The sequence below is a fragment of the Ascaphus truei genome, chromosome 2, assembly GCF_040206685.1.
Source record: "Ascaphus truei isolate aAscTru1 chromosome 2, aAscTru1.hap1, whole genome shotgun sequence".
NCBI lineage: Eukaryota > Metazoa > Chordata > Amphibia > Anura > Ascaphidae > Ascaphus > Ascaphus truei.
This window is the reverse complement of record NC_134484.1, coordinates 71,410,561-71,434,956: the sequence shown is the minus strand read 5'-3', so window position 1 is coordinate 71,434,956 and position 24,396 is coordinate 71,410,561. Positions and strand designations below refer to the sequence as shown.

General features: G+C 46.5%; 1 protein-coding gene across 1 annotated transcript in view; it reads left to right on the top strand.

The window, feature by feature from the left end:
• LOC142480740 (neural-cadherin-like) overlaps positions 1-18,579 on the top strand; it is a 149,530-nt gene extending 130,951 nt beyond the window's left edge. Inside the window, exons 31-33 of the mRNA XM_075582702.1 lie at positions 1,051-1,304; positions 12,514-12,668; positions 17,440-18,579. Of these exons, the coding sequence (XP_075438817.1) occupies positions 1,051-1,304; positions 12,514-12,668; positions 17,440-17,856 (826 nt within the window). The 3' untranslated portion in view covers positions 17,857-18,579. The remainder of the gene's footprint in view (positions 1-1,050; positions 1,305-12,513; positions 12,669-17,439) is intronic.
• The last annotated feature ends 5,817 nt before the right edge of the window (positions 18,580-24,396 follow it).

Sequence of the window (24,396 nt, the reverse complement as noted above, 5' to 3'; positions counted from 1 at the left end):
GGCGCGCAAACTTTTGTAGTGGCGCCCCCCTGCCTTACCATCTCAGTTGGCCGCCCTCCTCCTAACCTCGCACGGCGTGGGGTCGTGTGACATCACATCACCCGTGGTGTCATTTGACGTCACGTTACCAGGGCAACTGTGACATCACATGACCCCACGGTGTCATTTGACGCCGCGTTGGCATGGTCACGCGTGCTGAAACCGGCTGAATCCCGGTAAGGAGAGGTTGCAGAGGCCTCGCACGGTCCCCCGGTATTTAATTTAAATGCCTGGGGGAGAGCGCGGGACCTCTGCAACCGCCTGCGCCCTCCCCCGCCCCCAAAAAAGGAGGGTCGCACCCCCCAGTTTGCGCACCGCTGCCTTAGAATATCGATAAGTTACTTAATAATAATAATAACATATATTTTAATATAGAGCTGTAGTAAATAAATCACTGTACTTATGAGTTTTTTTAAGGCACAAGGAAGAAGTCCCTGCCCTATAGAGCTTGCAATCTAATTTGTTGACTGGGACACAAACCCCTGTTTAATATGCAATAAGCATATTGAAAAGGGTCCACTGGGAGATAACGAGACTTGTCCAGGGGTGCAAGGAACTGGGACTGGTTGCTCCGAGGCAGTTTCTCCTAAATAGTCAAATCAACAGGTAGTGCTGCAGATCAGTATAAAATAGCACACACCATGGAGGAAAAAGTCATGTGCAGAGTGTGCATAGTGGTGCAATTGCTCCTCCAATTCCTTCACTGAATTACAGGACATTACCATATTAACAGCCCCATGACAAAGCTCCACTGCGGGCGTGAAACGCGTTGGAGTATTTTAGTACCTCCTTTTCAATGGCTAACCAATAAACTTTTGTGCTTTTCATCAGTTTTGCACCCTCACCTGAAGTTTCTTGTTGCAGTGCACCGTTACTTTTAAAATCAACTTCCATTACCATATTTATCACAGAGATTTTTGGTGACTTTAAGTATAAAATATCACACTGCCAACATTTTGAATCGCAATGGAGCACTGTTAATGCTAACACAATTTTTTTGCTTTTGTGCAGGTGCCCGGAAGACAAAGTCGAAGTGATTAACAACGTGACAGGACACAGGCACTGCCACCAATCCCCATGCACGCAGTGGAGCTGTCGGAACAGGGGCACTTGTGTGGTCCAGTCCCAGCAGAAGTATGTCTGTCAGTGCATGGGTGGCTACAAGGGAAGGTCGTGTGAGATCGTCCAGTCAAGAACAGGGAAAGCTATTGGCCTGAGCTCTGGATCCATTTTAGCTATCAGCATGTGTCTTCTCATCTTCATAGGTAAAGGTGAAAGGAAAACATCTAGCATTTCTTCATTACGTATTTGCACAGTTAATGAGTACAGTATTAGGTGATACCTTTTTTATTTATAAGTCTGCCACTTACTTCATTGCGTAAAAACTTTTCACTTCTGTATATGTGTAGTGGTGTTCCCCTGGCCCCCCTCCTCCCCCTCTGTACCTCCGCTGCGGGGGTGATCGCGGGCGCTGTCAGGGACGAGCGGCAGACCCGTCGGCACTTTAGGAAGGTGGGGGCTGAGCAGGGAGGGTTCCGGAGGCTCCACGGCGGCCCGATAGCACAGGGCACCGCCATGTTGTGTCTGGCACATGCGCAGTACCAATGCGCGACGGAAGGCACTGAGGAAGTTCGCGCATGCGCAGTGAATAGCGCGCGAAGGCTGGCCAATAGATGAGGGGCTCTGAGCTGGGACTACAATTCCCATGAGCCTCAGCAGGGACACGTGATGCCAGGGAGCGAATAGGAGAGGAGGATTGCTGGCAGGCAGGAAAGGGAAGCGTGGGGGAGAGACCACGCTACTAGCAGTGTGTTTCTTGGGAGAGCAAGGTGAGAGGAGGGGTGTATTGCAGGGGGTCAGTGACCCACTGCATAGGCCAAAGATTCCCCTTAGGCCCCAGTGCAGGCCCTGAGTCACCACCAGCTTGTGGTACTGCAGGGAACAGCCACAGACAGGGACAGCATACCCCTTTACTGAGATTATCAGACAGGGACACATTATCTTCCTGCGCTGCTGGGCGATCGGTGGTTTGGGATCAAGATGCTGGACGCAAGTAAAGACTCGTGAGAGACTACGCTGGATCGGCGGATCCTTTGCGAAGTACAGTTACCGGCGGCTGGAGCGGCCGGAAGGTATTATAATAAGTGCACCAACACCGGTACCTACAGGTGCTGATCCCGCCTTGGGGTAGGGTTCTTTGGGGACACTGAGGGTTGAGTGACCAAGGGACTGGTCCAGTACATTGGACACGGTGTGGGGTACATGCGGTGGTGGGAAAGGAACATTATTCCAGGGTGGAGTGTGGCCCGGCCACTGGTATCTGATTATTGATTGCCATATATGTATGCACTGTGGTTATAGGTGTGATATGTGTATGTTCTGTTCTGCATTCACGTAATAGTAAAAGGTTACAACGTTGTAGATTATAATAGTTATTCTTGTCATGGGGAATCTTACTTATTGGGGATCCTGGGCAAGTGGAGGCGCTGCCAAGTACATATTGTTGCCCCAGGCTCCCAATTAGCATAGGGCCAGATCTCGCTGAGCCAGCAGGTAAATACAGCATTAGTAGCCTTTCTATGTCAGCAGGAAAGAGGGTTACATTTGGAGGCGCTGCTGAGACCTCAGACCTGGGGTGCCCAAGTAGATTCACAATTATCGCTAAAATGTCTATACCTTCAAGGCAAGAGGTCCGCAAGTGGGCCTTGCGGTGCCACGTGTCACCACGACACGTGGTGGCAGTGAGCCGAGTCCCCAGCCTTACTCCGGTACTCTCAGTATCTGGCCAAATACAGAAGTCACCAGGCCTGGCCACAACCAAGTATGTAGATCACACACATGACAAAGACTCCCCTGGGTATAAGATGCTCCTGCTGGAAACTACCTCTGAACTATGTCACGAGACTGTCCCCCACGCCCTGGTCTTAAATGCCCTGTCAGGGGAAAGTTGCCCGCTGGTTTATCCGGAGCTACCACGCCGTCAGCTCCCGACCCCCCCACTCCGGGCATCCGGAACGGAGAGATCCTTGTCCCCATCGTGACCGGCCAATACCGCCATTCAGACGCCTGGTTCCCGCGTCACGTTTGCACCAGACACTGCCCGTCAGCACACTCGGTGGGAGGACTCCTCGTTTTTGCCATCCCCTACACACCACCCCGCATCCAGGGCTAGTGGTGGCTCTCCACCCAATGTGTCCACCCTCCAGCTGGCGGATGCATTCCTTTACTCCGCACAGTCACAACAATATCGCAAACTTAAAGCATTCTCAGGGATTCAACCTACCACCTTAGGTTAAGCCGAGTTTGAAGAATGGAAGGATCACGTAGAGCAAGTGCTCCCAGAGTGGAACTGCACAGAGGCCGTAAAGCGACAGCGGATCGTGGAATGCCTGCGGCCGCCCGCTTTGCATATGTTACAGAGCTGCCGGGATGACCACCCTGAAGCCGATTGCCAAGCCATGCTGCGTTCCCTCATCAAGGCCTATGGCACACCAGTGGACAGCTTTACCCTGATGGCCAAATTCCATGCCCTGGTCCAGAATAAAGGAGAAATGGTGTCAGCATTCCTTCGACGAGTTCACCTGGATCTCTGGACATTAATGAAGAAGAAAGTAGTGCTCAAGTCCGACGCCAATGGCTTGAGAACCACGCAGCAGCTGAGGGGCCTCTTGTCACTCCCCCCTGTAGCTGTCAGAGTCAGTGGTAGTCTCGTGCCGGGTCAAGCCTTGTCTTTTGACGAACTTATGGATCGAGTACAAGCTCATGAGGCTGTGCTTCTTGGTCGGGACCTGAGCCCGGCTAAGAGAGTGGGGACCACCTCCAAGGAAATTAAGAAAGGAGAGGCTAGGCTGAAGCCAGCCAAAGAAGCGGGTCAAGAGAAGGAGGACCCGGAGGGGTGTGAGATCGATGCTGAAGGCTCTACATCAGGGAGAACGTCTCCTGCTGGTAGGAACCAGTCTGCTAGGAGTAATGTCCAGTGTTTCCGCTGTGGCAAGATGGGCCACATCGGCCCATTCTGTCCAGTCAAAAAGAAGGTGACCACAGGGACTGCAAAATCCATGCTGTTCACCACCTTTACAGCTGAAACCACTCCTGTGTCAGAAGAGGCCACGGCCCCAGTGTCCACTGGAGTGCTGGCACCGCACCAGATGGGTGGCCGCATCGGACCCGCGGCCATTGTGAAGGTCGTCATTGAAGGCATCTACGCGTCAGCATTACTGGACACTGGTTCGCAGGTAACCATTATATATCGATCATTCTATGATCAACACCTTCACCGGTTGCCCCTGCTGTCCGCAGACGCTATGAGGTTGCGAGGGTTGAGCCATGAAGACTACCCTATTGATGGAGTGGTACGGGTTCATCTGGATATTCCACAGCTGAATACCGGCAAGCATCATCCCATGGAAGTGGAAGCGTTGGTGTGCCCTGAACCACAAGAACACCCCAGTGCTCCTATAATCATGGGAACCAATACCGACATAGTACATGCAGTGATCCGTATGTACTTACAGGAGGCGGGTGAACTACCGTTAGTGGCGCTAGCAGCATATCCTGTGTTGCGGGAAGAATGTTGTAGGATAGCTGCCCAAGAAGAGCATGGAGTCCTTTACAATATTGATTACGGATTGACTGAGATTCAACCAGGGGGAGGGAAGACGATGAATGCTACCTGTTGCTATCCGGAAAGAAGCAAAGCAGATCGGCTGTTCTCGCTGGAAAGTACTGCGGAAGATGACCAACAGCGTGGATACAAACTGTTAGCCCAGGTGAGGGGATAGCCGGCTAAACTACCAAATAGAGTACAGGTATACGTACAGAACATATCTCCCTATCCCATGCCTATCGACTATGGGCAGCAGCTGGGAAGAATATATCAAGTCACTCCTGTGGAGAAGACGGAAGTACAGTCGCAGGCCGCTGCCATATTCCTAGCCGTCCCTCAACTCGCATTTGACTTCGGGGATTCCCCCTTGACGAAAGAGTGGAAAGAGAGGGTGCAGGCCAAGTTGGAAGCAAGACGAGGGGAATTCTCCACCAGTGATATGGATGTGGGATGTATCCGCAGCACTCAGCATACCATACGGCTTAGTGATACGACCCCCTTTCAAGAAAGATCCCGTTGCATTGCTCCGAGGGATGTGGAAGATGTGAGGAAGCTACTACAAGAAATGGAGGTGGTCGGCATTGTTATGGGATCTCGTAGCCCACACGCATCACCTATTGTGGTGGTGCGAAAGAAGAACGGGTCAGTACGGCTATGTGTGGACTACAGAACCTTGAATAATCGTACTGTACCAGATCAGTATACACTTCCGCGGATTGAAGACCTCTTAAATGCCCTGTCGGGGAACAAGGGGTTTAGTGTGTTGGATCTAAGGTCCGGGTACTACCAAGTGCCAATGAACTCCGAAGATCAGGAGAAGACAGCTTTCGTTTGCCCGTTAGGGTTTTATCAATTCACGCGTATGCCTCAAGGGATATACGGTGGGCCAGCCACTTTTCAGCGTCTAATGGAAAAGACGATTGGGGATATGAACCCCAGGGAATGCTTAGTGTATCTGGATGATATTATAGTTTTCGGGAAGACGCTGGAGGGGCATGAAGAAAGGCTGATGAAAGTGCTGGACCGACTGTGTTGGTGTATGCAGATTCTGATCGGCCGTATATTCTGCATGTGGTTGCCAGTTTTAACGGTTTAGGAGCTGTGCTGCATCAGAAGTATGATACCGGACTAGACCCATGGCCTATGTCAGTCGGAGTTTAACGCCCAGTGAACAGAACTATCCTGTACACAAGCTGGAGTTTCTAGCTCTCAAATGGGCTATTGTGGACAAGCTGCATGACTACTTGTATGGAGTCACATTTCAAGTTAGGACTAATAACAACCCTTTGACATACATCAACACGTCTGCCAAGTTGGATGCTATGGGCTACCGCTGGCTAGCAGGGCTCTCAAATTATCAATTCACCCTTAAGTACAAACCTGGGCCTATGAACATTGGCGCTGATGCCCTATCTCGACGACCCGGACTAAATCCTACTCCTGATGAGGGTGTTTGGGAAGAGATTCCAGGACCAGGAGTACGGGCCTTGTGCTCCATAGCAGTGGTGTTGCAAGACTGAGTTGCCTTCTCTGAATTGAGGGTAGTGGATTCCTTAGGGTGTGAACCAAAGGCTATCCCAGGGCCGTACCGTCATCCGGACGGAATGAATATCACTCCAGATAAAATTATTGCCTGGAAGGATTTGGTACAATATCAAATTCACGACCCAGTGGCAGGAATAGTCCGACAAGCTCTTCAACAAGGTAATCCTTCATTGCTTAAACGGGCCCCTAAAGAGATGGTAGCCCTGTTAATGAAAGAAATTAACAAGTTCGAGCTGGATAACTGTCTATTGTATAGGGTAGGGCCGTATCACAACCATCCAGATAGACGACAGTTATTTCTACCCAAGATCCTGCAACCCATGGTTCTCTGAGCATTACATGATGATCACGGTCATCTCGGTATTGACAAAACATTCGGACTACTTCGTGATCGATTCTTTTGGCCCAAGATGAGGGAGTCTGTGGAGCTACACTGTAGGCGGTGTACCCGTTGCATACAATGGAAAACGCTACCCACCCGGGCTGCGCCCATGGCCCATTTGAAAAGCTCAGGACCTATGGACCTGGTGTGTATGGACTTTCTTTGCATCGAACCTGACACTCGAGGTATCGGAAATGTACTGGTGATCACAGATCACTACACCAGATATGCCCAAGCCTTTCCTACTAAGGACCAACAGGTTGTGACTGTAGCTAAAGTATTATGGGAGAAGTACTTCCTTCATTATGGGCTACCAAATCGATTGCATTCAGATCAAGTCCGGGACTTTGAAAGTAATCTTATACGAGAATTGCTTAAGTTGCTGAGTATCACCAAGTCCCAGATGACACCTTATCACCCAGAAGGGGACGCTATGCCGGAACGGTTCAACAGAATGCTGCTCGACGTGTTTGTTACCCTGAAGGGCTCACAGAAGACTGAATGGAGTAAGCATGTAGAGACTTTAGTGCATGCTTATAATTGTACTCGCCATGAGTCCACTGGATATACGCCGTATTTTCTGATGTTTGGATGAGAAGCTCGGCTACCAGTGGATGTACGTTTGCGGATATCTACCAATGGGGTATCCAATAGGACGCATTTCAAGTATGTGCAAAGGCTACAAGACAGTTTGCAGCAGGCATATAAGTTGGCAGAGAAAGCTTCGGCTCAATTGAATGCAAGTAACAAGAGACGCTATGATCATAAAGTGCGGCATAAGGAAATTCGTCCAGGGGATGCTGTCCTTCTTCGCAATCTGGGCGTCCCCGGAAAGCATAAACTGGCCGACCGTTGGAGAGATGGTGTATATGAAGTGGAGTCGCAGATGCCTGGCCTCCCGGTATACCGTATCAAAGACTCAGAAGGCCAGGTAAAGGTATGGCATAGAAATCATCTACTCCCTATACCTCAATTAGGAGATGAAGAGCAGGAAATAGCAGCTGCTTCCCTAAATGGAGAGCCAAACTTAACAGAGGTTGGTTCAGAGAATGTAAATAATACCAACCCTGAGGACTCTATCGAGGGAACCTCTCAAAGGGGCCTTCCGACCGCTGGGGCATCTCCCGAAGGAGCTACGGGTAAAGGGCCTCATTGTCAAAAGTCAGATAAGGTGACTCCAGTGAGTCAGCCCTTAGATCCACAGAGCCCATGCTTTTGTGCCTCAAAGAGACTGTGTTGAACCACCGAGCCCCTCAAGGGAAGAGATTGAGTTACAAAGTGAGGTTAGTTACTCTCCAGAGACAGTGACCGAAGAACAGCTCCGCAGAAGTCAAAGAGTTGGTCAACCTCCCATGAGAATGACTTATGATCAATTCGGGGCACCCCATTATGAGGCTCAGCAGTGGGCTCGCAGTAGAGTGAGATCTGTGATTGGAATGTTCAATGAAATTTATAATCTCATGTAGAGTATAGAGTGATAAGTTGTATTTCCATATATGCATTTTTATTGTGTAAATATGTGGGACATTGGTTTACTTTCCCAAGCGGAGGTGTTGGATTCTACCAGGGGAAGAGTGTAGTGGTGTTCCCCTGGCCCCCCCCTCTGTACCTCTGCTGCGGGGGTGATCGCGGGCGCTGTCAGGGACGAGCGGCAGACCTGTCGGCACTTTAGAAAGGTGGGGGCTGAGCAGGGAGCGTTCCGGAGGCTCCGCGGCGGCCCGATAGCACAGGGCACCGCCATGTTGTGTCTGGCACATGCGCAGTACCAATGTGCGACGGGAGGCACTGAGGAAGTTTGCGCATGCGCAGTGAATAGCGCGCAAAGGCTGGCCAATAGAAGAGAGGCTCTGAGCTGGGACTACAATTCCCATGAGCCTCAGCAGGGACACGTGATGCCAGGGAGCGAATAGGAGAGGATTGCTGGCAGGCAGGAAAGGGAAGCGTGGGGGAGAGACCACGCTACTAGCAGTGTGTGTCCTGGGAGAGCAAGGTGAGAGGAGGGGTGTGTTGCAGGGGGTCAGTGACCCACTGCATAGGCCAGAGATTCCCCTTAGGCCCCAGTGCAGGCCCTGAGTCACCACTAGCTTGTGGTACTGCAGGGAACAGCCACAGACAGGGACACCATACCCCTTTACTGAGATTATCAGACAGGGACAAAGTATCTTCCTGCATTGCTGGGCGATCGGTGGTTTGGGATCAAGCTGCTGGACGCAAGTAAAGACTCGTGAGAGACTACGCTGGATCGGCGGATCCTTTGCGAAGTACAGTTACCGGCGGCTGGAGCGGCCGGAAGGTATTATAATAAGTGCACCAACACCGGTACCTACAGGCGCTGATCCCGCCTTGGGGGAGGGTTCCTTGGGGACACTGAGGGTTGAGTGACCAAGGGACTGGTCCAGTACATTGGACACGGTGTGGGGTACACGCAGTGGTGGGAAAGGAACATTACTCCAGGGTGGAGTGTGGCCCGGCCACTGGTATCGGATTATTGATTGCCATATGTATGCACTGTGGGTATAGGTGTGATATGTGTATGCTCATGTTCTGCATTCACGTAATAGTAAAAGATTACAACGTTGTGGATTATTATAGTTATTCTTGTCCAGGGGAGTCTTACTTATTGGGGATCCTGGGCAAGTGGAGGCGCTGCCAAGTACATATTGTTGCCCCAGGCTCCCAGTTAGCGGAGGCCCAGATCTCGCTGAGCCAGCAGGTAAATACAGCATTAGTAGCCTTTCTATGTCAGCAGGAAAGAGGGTTACATATGTAAGGAGCCCTTCATTTGGGTGTGGCTGCTTTTCTCCCCAAGAGGGACTATGTATCAATGTGCAAACCTGGAGGAATTTGTATACACAATATACCTTGTATCCAAAGAGTTTTGTTCAACACCTTTTGCACTAAGAACATTTAGTTTCATGTCTATTCACTAAGTTGCAATTGTCCATTCTTAACAGCCATTCAAGTAAGTTAACTTACAATCAATGAAAGCTACAGTGTGTATCACTTAAGCCACTATTCAGTATGTTGTGAAGCCATCTTCTTTGTGCTAGAGACTATTTTAATCAACGTAAAAAAAAATACCAATGCACACCTCTCTGGATCCCCAAATATGTGGCACTAAATGCTTCTTAAAAGCCTACAATTCAAATGTAATGAACCATTTTGTGTTTCTTAAATCTATTCAACATGCTGCATGAAGACTAGAGATGGGCGGAACTGTCAAAATCCATTCCCCGGCCTTTGCCTTCAAAATCCGTTCCGCGGGGTAAAATCCATCTGCGGGGTAAAATCCGTTCCGCGGGGTAAAATTCGTCTGCGGGGTAAAATCCGTCTGCGGGGTAAAATCCGTCTGCGGGGTAAAATCCGTTCCGCGGGGTAACATCCATCTGTGGGGTAAAATCCGTCTGCGGGGTAAAATCCGTTCCGCGGGGTAACATCCATCTGCGGGGTAAAATCCGTCTGCGGGGTAAAATCCGTTCCGCGGGGTAACATCCATCTGCGGGGTAAAATCCGTCTGCGGGGTAAAATCCGTTCCGCGGGGTAACATCCATCTGTGGGGTAAAATCCGTCTGCGGGGTAAAATCCGTTCCGCGGGGTAACATCCATCTGCGGGGTAAAATCCGTCTGCGGGGTAAAATCCGTTCCGCGGGGTAACATCCATCTGCGGGGTAAAATCCGTCTGCAGGGTAAAATCCGTTCCGCGGCCTTTGCCTTCAAAATCCGTCTGCGGGGTAAAATCCGTCCGCGGATTGGGTATTAAACAATCAGAGCGGATTAATCAAAATCCGCCATTTGATACAATCCGGGTGGATTTTTAAGAATTCGCACTCAGATTCCATATTGGATCCGAAATCCGCAACACGGATTGTTAAAAATCTCTCTCATTTAATCTGAGTGCAGAATAACAACACTTTACCCTGCGGATCATTAATCTGCCATGTAAATTGGCAGTGATAGAAAAACAAAATCCGGAAAAGGTCGATTGGCCTTTTTGAGACAGATCCATGGACCAAAGGAACCGGCCGGTCCAAGCTGGACCCAAAATCTCACCCATCTCTAATGAAGACTGCAATATATCATCAACCCTTTCATATTACTTAATTCAAAACAGTGGATGATTATTTACACATTTTGGAAAACATGATAAACCAGCCCACTTCTGGAGATTACCTTGGTAAGGTTTATCATGTTTGGGCCAAAATTTGTAACCAAAGATCCCCTCTTTTGAGTCAAGAAGTATGGGCAAGTTAAATTACATATTGCAGGATATATGCACCATGTTAAGTAGAATTAAGAGCTTATAACTAGTTAATTATATTTCAATTGCAGACTAAGCAACATTAAGTATACATTGTGGGATCAGAAGGAATGTTTACTTTTTTTGTTCATAGACATGATCATACTCCAACAGCACTCCAACAAAAACCATATTTTATATATATATATATATATATATATATATATATATATATATATATATATATATATACACACACACACACAGTGGTTGACAAATCACCAAAAAATCTACTCGCCACACAAAAAAATCTACTCGCCACCTAGTACCAAACGTGTGCTGCTTGGGCCGATATTTACTCGCCCGGGGGTTAAATCCACTCGCCCGGGGCAAGCAAATGTATAGGTTTGTCGAACACTGTATATATATATATATATATATATATATATATATATATATATATATTTATATATATATATATATATATATATATATATATATATATATATTATACATATATACATACATACATACACACAGACAGACCCTGATGAAGGTCCTGCTTTACGGACCGGACAGTTGGATTTTTGTGTACAATACATTTTTTTTCAATACATTTTTTTATTCACTTACCTGCGATGTGCTGGAGGTTTTTTGTCGCCTTTTTCAACCACTATATAGATTATATATATATATCTATATATATATATATAGATATATATATATAATCTATATAGTGGTTGAAAAAGGCGACAAAAAACCTCCAGCACATCGCAGGTAAGTGAATAAAAAAATGTATTGTACACAAAAATCCAACTGTCCGGTATATATATATAGATATATATATATAAACTGTAAATATTACTGTATGTTCATTTGCATATCTTAGACAGGTCTGCAACCCTGTCTTTCCCCATTATCGCCCAGCATACAGCGCTTCCACTGCAGCAAGGGATTCTGGGAAATGACATGCAAATGCCACCTTTTGTCTCAAGCTCGTATTACACAAGCAAATCCTCAAGCCATATATATATATATATATATATAGATATATATATATATATATAGATATATATATATATATCTATATATATATATATATATCCTGGGCGACATATATATATAGGTATGGTATATATATATATACAAACATACTGTACATACATAATGTAGACTTCCGCCTGGCGTGGGAGGGATGATGGCGGTGCACTGCGTGTCAAATGCTGAATGATGCGTTCCAAGGTAAAGGAAATGCGGCTGAAACTGGTTTAAAGTCTCAAAAAAACAGCGATTTTATTGAATGTGAGACAGCATAGTTAAAAACAAAAGTCAGGGAAGGAGCCTCTGACGCGTTTTGTGCAGGTACTGCACTTTTTCAAAGAAAAAAGTGCAGTACCTGCCCGAAACGCGTCACAGGCTCGTTAGTCAGAAGCGGACATTATTGGCTGAATGCTCCCACTATTTTATATTGAATAAAACATTTTTTGTAATAGGTTTCTCATATATATGTGGTTCCTAGTGCAGTAAACGGTGCTTCCTCTCTTATTTGATCAGCTATCTTGATCCCTGTATGCACCTCTACCACTTAACTTTAAATTTTGCTGAGCAACAGTTACCTTCTAGGTTTTGTAATATTGACCCAAAGTAATGCATTTCAAGCCCCTCTAGCAGCAAAGTGATGAAAATATGCACCTGTCGTTGCAGCGTTGTTGGTTTCCTACACAGTATGGAGCCAGTGGGGAACGTCTAAATTCCGCAAAGGAGGAGTTTACCATATTCCCGCTGAGCACGAAAGCTGGGAGGACATCCGAGAGAATGTCTTAAATTATAATGAAGAGGGTGGAGGAGAGCATGATCAGGTACATGTGAACACGGCACATGAATGCTTCCGCTTCTATCAGTGCATCCCTAAAATCAGGATTACCTGTGAAAGATGAAATCTCATATAGCAGTGGTTCACAACGCTGGACCTTAAGGACCTGTAACAGGCCAGGTTACAGGTCCTTCAGAACCACTGCCATACACATGTAGTAGCATATGTCACAGTTGTTTGAAAATAACAAAATAACCACTTTGACATGTAACATTTTTTAGCATATGAAATTGTCACAATAAACTCTTTCTTCGGGGAGATAAAAGATAAATGAAACGTAGTTTGTAGAAGAAAATGTTTTACATTAAACTTTATCTTTCAAAAAGCAGTGACATGAGAGGCCCAGAACACATCTATGGGGGGGAGATATATCAATACAAAAAGAAAAGGTTTGTTGTGACACCTTGCACAATTATCTGTTTGTGCTTGTCATTGCATCAGTAATGCACACTGATGAGACCCAAAAGGTCGAAACAGCTGTCTGTGAGTAAGTTTACTGGCTAGGCACTTCTTAAAGCCAGGCTGTGCTGGCAAGCTGTGTAATGTGTCAGGCATATGCTTGTAGGGGTCCATGTTAAAATGGATAAGAAGCCAAAAGTGACACTGTGTGTGCTCATTTGCATGTCATTACCCAGAGTCTCTGGCTGCAGTGGAAGCATTTGTATGATAAGAGATTATGGGGAAAGACCTGTCTGAGACATGTGAATGTGCTTACAAGTGGTATTTGATTATACATACACACACACACACACACACACACATATACAGTATAAAAAAATATACAGTGCGAGAAAAAGTTTGTGATCCCCTTATGATTTTCACATATTGCAAACCTAAATTATTATTAGATCTAAATCTAAGTCCTAATAATAGATACAGATAATCTGATCAAACAAATGACACAAGAACATGATACTTTTTCAAAATATATCCACAAATGATTCAACATTCAATATCCATGTGGGAAAAAGTATGTGAACCTTTTGATTCAGTACCTGGTGGCGCCCCCTTGAGCAGCAATGGCTTCAACTAAGCATTTGCTGTAACTGCTGGTCAGTCTCTCACATCAGTTTTGAGGAATTTGGGTCATTCCTCCTTACAGAACTGCTTCAACTCAGTAACATTTCTTGGGTAGACATCTTGCTTCAGGTCGTGCCACAATATTTCAATGGGGTTTAAGTCCAGACTTTGACTAGGCCATTGTAAAATGAGGAATTTCTTCTTCTGCAGCCATTCTTTTTTAGATCTGCTTGTATGTTTAGGATCATTGTCTTCCTGCATGACCCACTTTCTCTTCAGCTCACGGACAGATGGCCTGACATTGTCCACTAGAATCTTCTGATACAATGCAGAATTCATGGTTGTGTCAATGATGGCAAGCCACCCAGGTCCTGAGGCAGAAAAGCTGCCCCAAACCATCACACTCCCACCACAATGCTTGATAGTTGAGATGAGGTTCTTGTGTTCGAACGCAGTGTTTGGTTTTCGTCAAACATAATGTTTCTCATTGAGGCCAAAAAATTAAACCTTTGACTCGTCTGTCCAGAGAACACTGTTCCAGAAGTCTTGTGGATCATCAATCTGCTCATTGGGGAACTTCAGACAGGCAGTAATGTTCTTTTTAGAGAGCAGTGGTTTCCTCCTGGCTATCCTTCCATGAGCACCATTCTTGTTCAGTCTTTTTCTGATAGTTGAGTCATGAAAACTCACATTAGCCAAGGCGAGAGTGGCCTGCAGATCTGGGGATGTTACTGTGGGGTTCTTTGTTTTATTTTATTTATTTATAAAATATTTTTACCAGGAAGTAATACATTGAGAGTTACCTCTCGTTTTCAAGTATGTCCTGGGCACAGAGTAAAACAAATAATACATGGTTACAAGTACAGTTACATAAATGAGCAGGGTATACATTATATACAAGACATTGCGTGCACAGTTAAAGAAAATATATATTATGAGCGTATGAAACAGTTACAGACTAGGTTAAAATGTGAGACAGCCTTAGATTTGAAAGAACTTAAACTGGTGGTGGATGTGAGGGTCTCTGGTAGGTTGTTCCAGTTTTGGGGTGCACGGTAGGAAAAGGAGGAACGCCCGGATACTTTGTTGAGCCTTGGGACCATGAACAGTCTTTTGGAGTCTGATCTCAGGTGATAAGTGCTGCAAGTGGTAGGGGTGAGGAGCTTGTTCAGGTAGCTGGGTAGCTTGCCCATGAAGAATTTAAAGGTAAGACAGTAAAGGTGAACTTTGCGCCTAGACTCTAGTGTTGACCAATCTAGTTCTTTGAGCATTTCGCAGTGATGTGTGTTGTAGTTGCATTGGAGAACAAAACGACAAATTGAATTGTAGAGGGTGTCAAGTTTGCTAAGGTGGGTTTGAGGTGCCGAGCCATATACTATGTCTCCATAGTCAATAATTGGCATTAGCATCTGCTGTGCTATACGCTTTCTGACCAGGATACTTAGGGAGGATTTGTTCCTGTAAAGTACCCCTAGTTTGGCATAGGTCTTGGTTGTCAGGGTATCAATGTGCATCCCGAATGTTAAGTGGGAGTCAAACCATAAGCCCAGGTATTTAAAACTAGTGACAGGTGTTAGGGTGGTGTTAATGTTGGTTCTAATCTGGAGCTCAGTCACTGGGAGCTTTACAAATTTAGTCTTGGTCCCAAATACCATTGTTACAGTCTTGTCAGTGTTTAAAAACAGTTTGTTTTTGGAAATCCAATTTTCGAGTCTCAAAAAGTCAGACTGAATATGTGTTGAAGGTCAGAGAGGCTATGGCTGTGTGCATATAGGATTGTGTCATCTGCATACATGTGTATTGAGGCTTCCTTACAAGCTGTGGGAAGATCATTAATGAACACTGAGAAGAGTAGGGGGCCCAGAACAGAGCCTTGCGGGACACCACAGGTGATATCCAAGGGGTTGGAGTTAGAGCCTGAGATGGACACATGTTGGGATCTTCCTGATAGGTAGGACTGAAACCAGCTTAAAGCATGCTTCCCTATTCCAGAGCTCTGGAGTTTGTTAAGCAGGATAGCATGATCAACTGTGTCAAAAGCCTTTGCAAAATCTAGGAATACTGCACCAGTGAGTTGTCCCCGTTCCATTCCACACTGGATTTCATTGCAAACTTTTAGCAGGGTAGTTACGGTGGAGTGTTTGGGACTAAACCCAGATTGGAATTGGCTAGGGAAATTTGTCTTGGTATAGAAATCGCTTAATTGGGAGTGGACACATTTTTCCATGACTTTGGATAGAATTGGGAGAAGTGAGATTAGCCTGTCGTTTGAGACAGTGTTTTTGTCCCCACTTTTGAAGATTGGGACAACTCTGGCAGTTTTCCAGGTCTTAGGGATATGGCCTGCAGACAGGATAGAGTTGACTATGGACGCAATTGGTTTGGTTTGTGACTTCCTCGATGATTTTCCGGTTTGTTCTTGGAGAGATTTTAGTAGGGTGGCTGCTCCTGGGTAGAGTGACTGTGGTTTTGAACTTTCTCCATTTGTAGACGGTCTGACAGTGGATTGGTGGAGTCCAAAATCCTTAGAAATTGTTTTGTAACCCTTTAAGACTTATGAGCATCAATAACAGCTTTTCTGAGGTCCCCAGAAATTTATTTTTATCATGGCATGACATGTTTCCACACACACCTGTATGGTGAAGTCTAAACTCACAAAATTTCTCATCTTTATATAGGATGGGACCTCCCAAACTCACACCTGAAGATTTACCTAATTGTGTAAACAGGTGATTGTAACTATCCCCTTTTTAATTTAGCTGAAAAAAAAGGGTTTTCACTTACTTTTGCACATACCATGACTCATAATTACTCATTGTTTGTCCAATTCATACATCATTTTGTTTCAAAAGACATGGAATTGGTTAATACAAACCCTATTGGATATTTGAGAAAAGACTGGTTTTGATTCAAGAAGGTTAGCATGAAATAACTATGGAATTTCCGTAATTATCATTGGGGTTCACAAACTTTTACACACACACACACACACACACACACACACACACACACACACACACACACACACACACACACACACACACACACACACACACACACACACACACACACACACACACACACACACACACACACACACACACACACACACACACACCCCATTACCAGCAGCACACTGCAGGGAGGAGTCGACCTGCGAGACACTCGGAGGATCTTCTATTTGAGCTCTACAGCATCACCTAATGGCTAGAATTGTGAGCTGCACACAGCCTCTCCACCTCGCAGTTACCTACCCTGATTTTTTTTATTTATTGCCCCTCTGCCACTAGGCAGTGCACCAACTCCCACCAGCTCTCTCCTTTTCTGCTGTGAATTTGCATGTAGTGAATGTTTGTGGTATATTTACATCCTAGTCGCCATTCAACAAATGTTTTAAAAGGTTTTTAAATGTGAAAAACCTATTGTTAAACTCTCCTTTCAATAAACCTTGTTAACTCTCTGCATGACTAAACTTTCATTTTTATGCTAAAGCGCTGTCGCTATCTACTCATAGATTTTGTAGCCACCATTCTCTTAATTGATGATGATGATGATGATGTTTTTGCTAACGGATGATTTGATGTATATAAAATGAACTTTAAATATCATTTTTTTTTTAACAAAACTAACACAGGGTGGTGAATATTTGTAATAGTACTTTGAGTATTTCTCACAAACGTTCTTTGGAGAAATGTCACCGTTAAAATCACCTCGCTGACATGAGTTTCTCCTTTTAGAATGGGTATAACATGCACAAACTGAAAAAGCCTCTCAGAGCAAACTTCCAGCAGCTCTGCACTGCTCCGTGTGATCCTACGCCCTCACGGGCATGTCAGGGTCCGGAAAACCGCCTGTGTGCGAGGACCGCAAAAAGACCGGCCCAGGAGGGAGCAGCTGCCACAGTGACCAATGTCCCCGACTTTCGGGAATACGTGTGTCAAATTGTATGGGCTGCCGACAATGATGTGAAAAGCCACCCAGCAGACCTAATCCACAGCTACTCCACCGAGGGCCAAGGCTCAGCAGCTGGGAGCCTTAGTTCACTGGGCTCCTCCAACATTGATGAAGACTTGAATTACGACTACCTCCATGAATGGGGCTCAAAGTTTGACAGGCTTAAAGAACTATACCAGGCATCAGACGGACAAACATAAGTAGCAGCTGCAGAAACGTATTGGAAGTCGCCCAAGTCACCCTTCAGAAAATAGATCCCTAAAATGTCAAATTAATGTATACTAGAAGAGCTATATGTAAAGACAAAATAAAATCAGTGGGAGATTTCTGGCTTCTTTTGGAACAATAAAAATATGTATTTTACTGTAGTGCAGTTTTAGGAAAAATTACCCCATACAATTTTTTTTTTAATTTCACCTGTACTAGGGGGGTGTCCGGAAAAAATACTCCAGGAGAAGTGCATTTAACATGGCAGCCAGCGACTTCATCCGCGCAGTGAGAGGACTATCTCTTTGTGAGACCCCAGTTAGAAACAGGTGATAGGAAAGGAGCAACTTCACTCTAGTTTAAATTCAACAAAAATATGGATTATTGGAGGGATTGCGGCATTAAAACATTGGGTGAAAAGAGAGCAATTTGTATTTCTCCTGTACAAACTGGAAAACTATTATATCTCATTGCACTTAAACCCCAATGCTACTTACATTCTCACGAATGATATAACAAATCAAAGATGGCGGACTCCTGACTACAGGAGAAATTATGGATACCGTAATCCTATTTTAGATTCCAATTTTGTGTACCTCCTATACTGCACATGTATATTATTTACCATTTTGATGACAATATTTTTTTTTAAGCCCATGTTGACTAAACAGTGCTACCTTCTTGTACCATAGCCTTTCATGAAAGGGCCCATTACTTGCTCCTGTTCAAATCTGCTTTCAATAGATGTTTCCAAAAGGAACATACTTCAGTTCGTATATTTACAGCATCTGATTCCATTTGCAATTAACTATTTTACACCTAACTGAAGAGAGTTTGAAGTAGTTTACTCAAAAGTGATTGGGCATTAAGTGATTGGGCTAAGATATTTGGAGTCATACATATGCTGTTTTATCTCATAATGTAAATACAACATGTTAACAGGACTAAGGCCCAGATCCACAAAAGGGTGCTATGAATGGGAGTAAAAGCATGATAAAGCTTGGCACTCTTTTGTGGATCTCGGCCTAAGTACGCTATAAGAGTAAAGGATGATCCAGGAACACGGACATAGCAAATGAGAAATTTAATTCAGCTTAGAAATCAACGTTTCGAGTGCAACATACTCTTTGTTAAGGTGAGGGCTACGTACGCTATCCCTTGAGTGTAGCGCAAGGTACATTTTTTACTGTCTAGCTTTCAAATAGTTTCTGCACAAGTTACCCAAGCAGGCTGCTCACCCCTACTGTACTCAGCACCTGTAACCTAAGATTATCCCCCAGGCGCCTGCATGCGGTTCCACAGTTCAATAATGAAACTGGTCGCTCTTCCTTCTCATACCAGGCACCTCACTTCTAATACAATTTACCGCAGTCTCTCATAACCGCAACCTGTTTAAGATCTTTGAAGACATTTGCGGTTTCGTCATTTCGACATGTTTGCAACTGCGATATCTATTGTTCTCATCATAAGGTTCTGTACCCAGGATATACTTGAAAATAAGACTCATTTTTGCCTGGTAAAATATTTGTATAAATAAAACTCGCCGTGCTATTTCCATAAGACACCTTCTGGCGCAATAAGACAGCAGAGCTTTGCAAAAGTTGGCAAAAAAAGTTATCACATTCATACTACTGTAGCCCCCTTTCTCCCCTTGTCTAGGGTGACCACGTGTGATGCTATTACATGAGTGGCAAACAGGAGGCCTGATCCTCCGCCACTGGGAGCCTGGGGTGTGTGTAATGAATATACTAACAGCGCCTCCACCTGGGCAGGATCCTCACACAGTGGGATAGCCCCTCCCAAGACAATACAGTCAGTAATTGCACACAAGGGTATATGTAACAGTATTTACTGAACAGTAACTTATAACAACAACTATGCAACATAACACCACATCACAGTATAATGAGCACCGCACCCAGTACCACCAGTGAGTGTTCCAAATGTACTTTGGGTGCTAGACACCAATACCCTGCTGTCCCTTTCCCTGTGTCCAGCTCACCCCAAAGTGTAAGGAGTAGCGCTCTCCTGTGAACTGTTGGTGCACTTGTTGAGGTACCTGCCGAGTATTCCAGTACTCGGTGCGGCCGACTTAGAAATGAGGGTCCGTCTGATCCAGCGACGTGGCCCTCAGCGATAGTGTCCGCCTCTGCGTTGGGTGGACTCCGGTAGGAGGGTCTCACCTTTAAGAGTCTTTGTTAACACCGAGGTGGTCTGGTCTCAGTCCATAGACCGCAATCACCACACGGCGTCTTCCTTGTGTCCCTGACACTATAGTAAAATGGGTAAGCGTCCCTATCTAAGGGGCCTTCCCTGCAGCAGTCACCCACTTCACGTGATTGGGACCTATCTGGGACCTAAGGGGAATTTCTAGCCTAGTCTGAGTGCAACTGACACTCAGACCCTCCCTTCCCCTTGTCTGCCCTGGCTCCAACTAACAGTCCCCTTAACTGTCAGAATCCCAACTGTCACAATCTCTCAGCCCTATTGGTTGCCTGGCAACATGTGGACTGCAGCCCCTGAGGCTGTTGGAACCTGCAGTTCCCTTGCTGCTATACTCCTATGGAAAGGAAAAGGGACAAACAGGGGACCCAGGCTATACTACATTTTTGAGAATTCTTCCTGTGTCCAATATTGCTGATGTTTGAGAATGTCCGTGAATGAACTGAAGCCATAATCGTGCGTTAAGGCAGCGGTGCGCAAACTGGAGGGCGCGACCCCCGGGGGGGGCGCGAGACTGCCGACGGGGGGGCGCAGGGTTTACAGAGGCCCCGCGCACTTCCCGAAGGCACTTAAATTAAGTGCCGGGGGAGCTGCAGGGCCTCTGTAAACCTAACTTACCATGGCTCCGGCGGCTTCCTCCCTGCGTCGCCATGGCAACGCGGCGTCAAAATGACGCTGCGAGGTCATGTGACGTCACGTTGCTATGGCAACGTGCCGTCATTATGCCGGAGCGCGGGTAAGTTGGGGTTGGGGGGGGCGCGGGAGTGAGGGGACAGCCGGCAGGGGGGCGCAGGGAAAAAAGTTTGCGCCCCCCTGCGTTAAGGCACTAAATTGTGCGATTTGGCGTACACATCACATGATTTTGCAATTTGCGGCTCCATTGAATTAAATAGCAAATTGGACAATGAGTTAAAACTTGCACCAGCGGTAACGTGTGTTATAATATTGGCTACATCTGTAGTATTGGTTGGTTAACCCAGGGGTGCGCAAACTGGGGGGCACGAGTCTCTTCCAAGAGGCTTTTAAGTTAGATGCCGGGGTTGCGCGAGGCCTCTGCAACCTCAACTTACCGGGATTCAGTAGGCTTCTGGATGTGTCGCCATGTCAACGCACCATCAAATGATGCCGCCGTCATGTGACGTGCGTCAAATTACGCGGTGGGTCACGTGACGTCACATGACCTGTGGCGTCATTTGACGTCAGGTTAAAGGAAGGGGGGGTGCGGGCACTGGGGCTGGCACACGGGGGAGCGCAGTTCAGAAACTTTGCGCACCCCTGGGTTAACCGATAGCATTGTCTATAGAGGAGATAGATGGATATGAATCAACCCTTCAATGCTGTTGCCACAATTTCAACATGCTAAAATTCCTTCTGAAACTCAGCAAGGTACAAAACTGCAGTCACTTGCTTCAACCTCTAAATAGGTTACAATAAAAATATGCAAGAGGATACTCATCTGAAAATGTTTGCTTCACATCCGGATAACTGGACTGCAGATCGTACTTCATTAAGTCGCTGTGAATCAAATTTATTGTCTAGGAAGACACTCCGATCACATTCTCTGTTAAGACCATGAGTATTTAATTATTCTCCCACTAAAGCATTTCTTTAGTAAAATTACCCCCTCTGCGTTTTGGAATTATTTTTTCATACATTTTTGAACAGCAACAAATCTCTTCTCTTGCATATTTTTATTATAACATATAGAAAGTTCGAAGCAAGTGCCTGCAGTTCTTGTACCTTACTGAGTTTCAGTGTCCAGTAAGCAACCCCTCCCAGTGTGTGTGTGTGAGGGCAGCGCTACCCTCTCCCTTGCGTTGATGCACAATACATTCCTGGCTTAAGGTCCAGCCAGGCCACACTTCCTAGCAAGAAAGAACAGCAGCAGGGTCCCACACTGCGGGGTCTCCAACAACAAACGCCTCACACCTTAATGTCCGGATGATGGCTGATACTCAGGCCACTGGGGGAAGCCTCCCTCTGCGCCCCGATCAGCTCCACTGTGCTCCCTCACTAACAGGAGCTACGTATTCATAGGGCCAGCCCTGTAAACTTCTCTGCGGTGAGGGGAAACTATCTGGGGCCTAGGGGCAGGCTTGGGCCTAGTCCGGGAGCTTAGCAAGCACCTCGGACACTACCTCCCACTTCCCTGGCTCTGGATACTCTGGCTAGGTCACCACTGTCCCGCGGAGGAAATCGACTGCTGAGATTCATAATGAGGTGCCCCTAATGAATCATAAGCCATTAGAGGGCATATCGGTCTCTGACCCCTACAGACTTCTTGAATGATTTGCTTCCAAATCTTCTTCCACATCTTCTTGGTCGGAGAGGCTTCCAGTGGTTTGAGGCCCTGGCCCTCTCATAGAACATAATGGTCTATTTGAACAGTCTCTTTTTTGGGTGAAGCTAAGGCTTTTTGGGTAAAGAGGCCAACCTGGTGGGAGCAACCGGGGATGACTCCTGATGGACTATTTCCAGACTATTCCTCTGTGATGGGAGAATCTTCCTCCACTGAACCTTGGTTCGCTTCATCTGTGGGATCCTGGATCCCACTGGGGTCTTCCTGCACCGATGGTGACATTACGGACACTTGATCAGTCTCGTTATCAGCGCCACCTTGCGGAATGGGTAGCAAATGGATTCAATGCCATACCTTTTCCCTACCCTCTGAATCCTTGTTACGGTAGATGAGGAGGCCAGGCATCTGTGCCTCCACTTCGAAGGGTGCATCTCGCCATCGGTCAGCAACTTATGTTTCCCGGGTACTCCCAGGTTTCACAGGCGAACCTTGTCCTCAGGCTGAAGTTCCCGATAGCGCACTTAACAATCATACCGCCTTTTGTTGTTCCTATTTAGTTTGTCCATGGCTTCTTCGGCTAACTGATATGCCCTCTGTAGATCGTCCTTCAGTCATTATACATACTGATAATGGGTCATATGGGGTATCCCATCGGTGGACATCCTCAGGCGAATATCCAATGATAGCCTGGCTTCTCTGCCGAACATCATAAAGTATGGAGAAAATCCTGTGGCCTCGTACCTAGAGCAGTTGTAAGCGTGCACCAAGTGTTCCACATGTTTACTCCATCCTGTCTTCTCGGGGTCCCACAGGGTAGATGCCAAGCAAAATCTGATTGAAACGTTCCGGAACGGCATCTCCTTCAGGATGATACAGGGTCGTGCGAGACATCTCAATGTTGAGTAGTTTCAGCAGCTCTTTGATGAGATTGCTCTCAAAGTCACGTCCTTGGTCCAAATGCATGCGGTTGGGTAGCCCATAGTGGACAAAGTACTGCTCCCAAAATACCTTAGCCACCGTGAGGGCCTTTTGGTCTTTGGTGGGGAAGGCTTGGGCATATCGGGTGTAGTGGTCAGTTATCACGAGCACATTACCGAAACCCTAGAATTTGGCTCAATACACAGAAAGTTCATACATACTAGGTCCATAGGACCAGAGCCCTTCAGGTGGCCCATTGGGGCTGCCCAGAAAGGCAGTGTTTTACGCTGGATACACCGCAGGCATCTTCGTCAATGATGTTCCACCGATTCCCTCCTCTTGGGCCAGAAGAACCTGTCTCGTAGAAATCCGAAAGTCTTGTCCACTCCCAAGTGCCCATGGTCATCATGCAGGGATCCTAGGATCATATACTGCAGTTTCCTGTGCAGAACCAGCTGTCTTCGATCTGGGTGGTCGTGTTAAGGAACCATCCAATAAAGTAGGCCATTGTCTATTTGAAACGTATCCAATTCTCGCATGAGGATAGCCATTGTGTCTGTGGGGGCACGCTTCACGAATGAGGGATTCTGGTTTTGGATAGCCCGGCGTATGGCTCAAGCCACCGGGTCTCGCATCTGCTCATGGATGAGTTCCTTCCACCTCATTATAGTGTCTAGAGTGACGACCATGGCCTCAGGATGGCAGTACGCAGTGGAGAGTGCCCCTGATTGACATCCCAGTGAATCAGCCACTCGGAGTTCAGAGAATGCTATGTTTCCCTCAAGTACGGCAGCTGTGGAGTACATAGCCCGAATCCCCAGACCGGGAATCTCTTCCCACTCTCCGTCATCAGGGATTGGGTTCAGTTTGGATCTTCTGGTCAGAGCATCAGCTCCCACGTTCAGGGGCCCCGGCTTCTACCTAAGGGTGAAGTTATAGTTGCATAGCGCGGCATCCAATTGGCGGATGTAGGTTGCTGCTCACGACCAAGACAGGACCCCGGTACTGAGGTGGGGAAGTAGTAAACCACGCATCCACAGCAGCGGGAGCGTGCCTGGCAGGCAGATTGTCAAACGTAGCCGGGTCTGGGTTG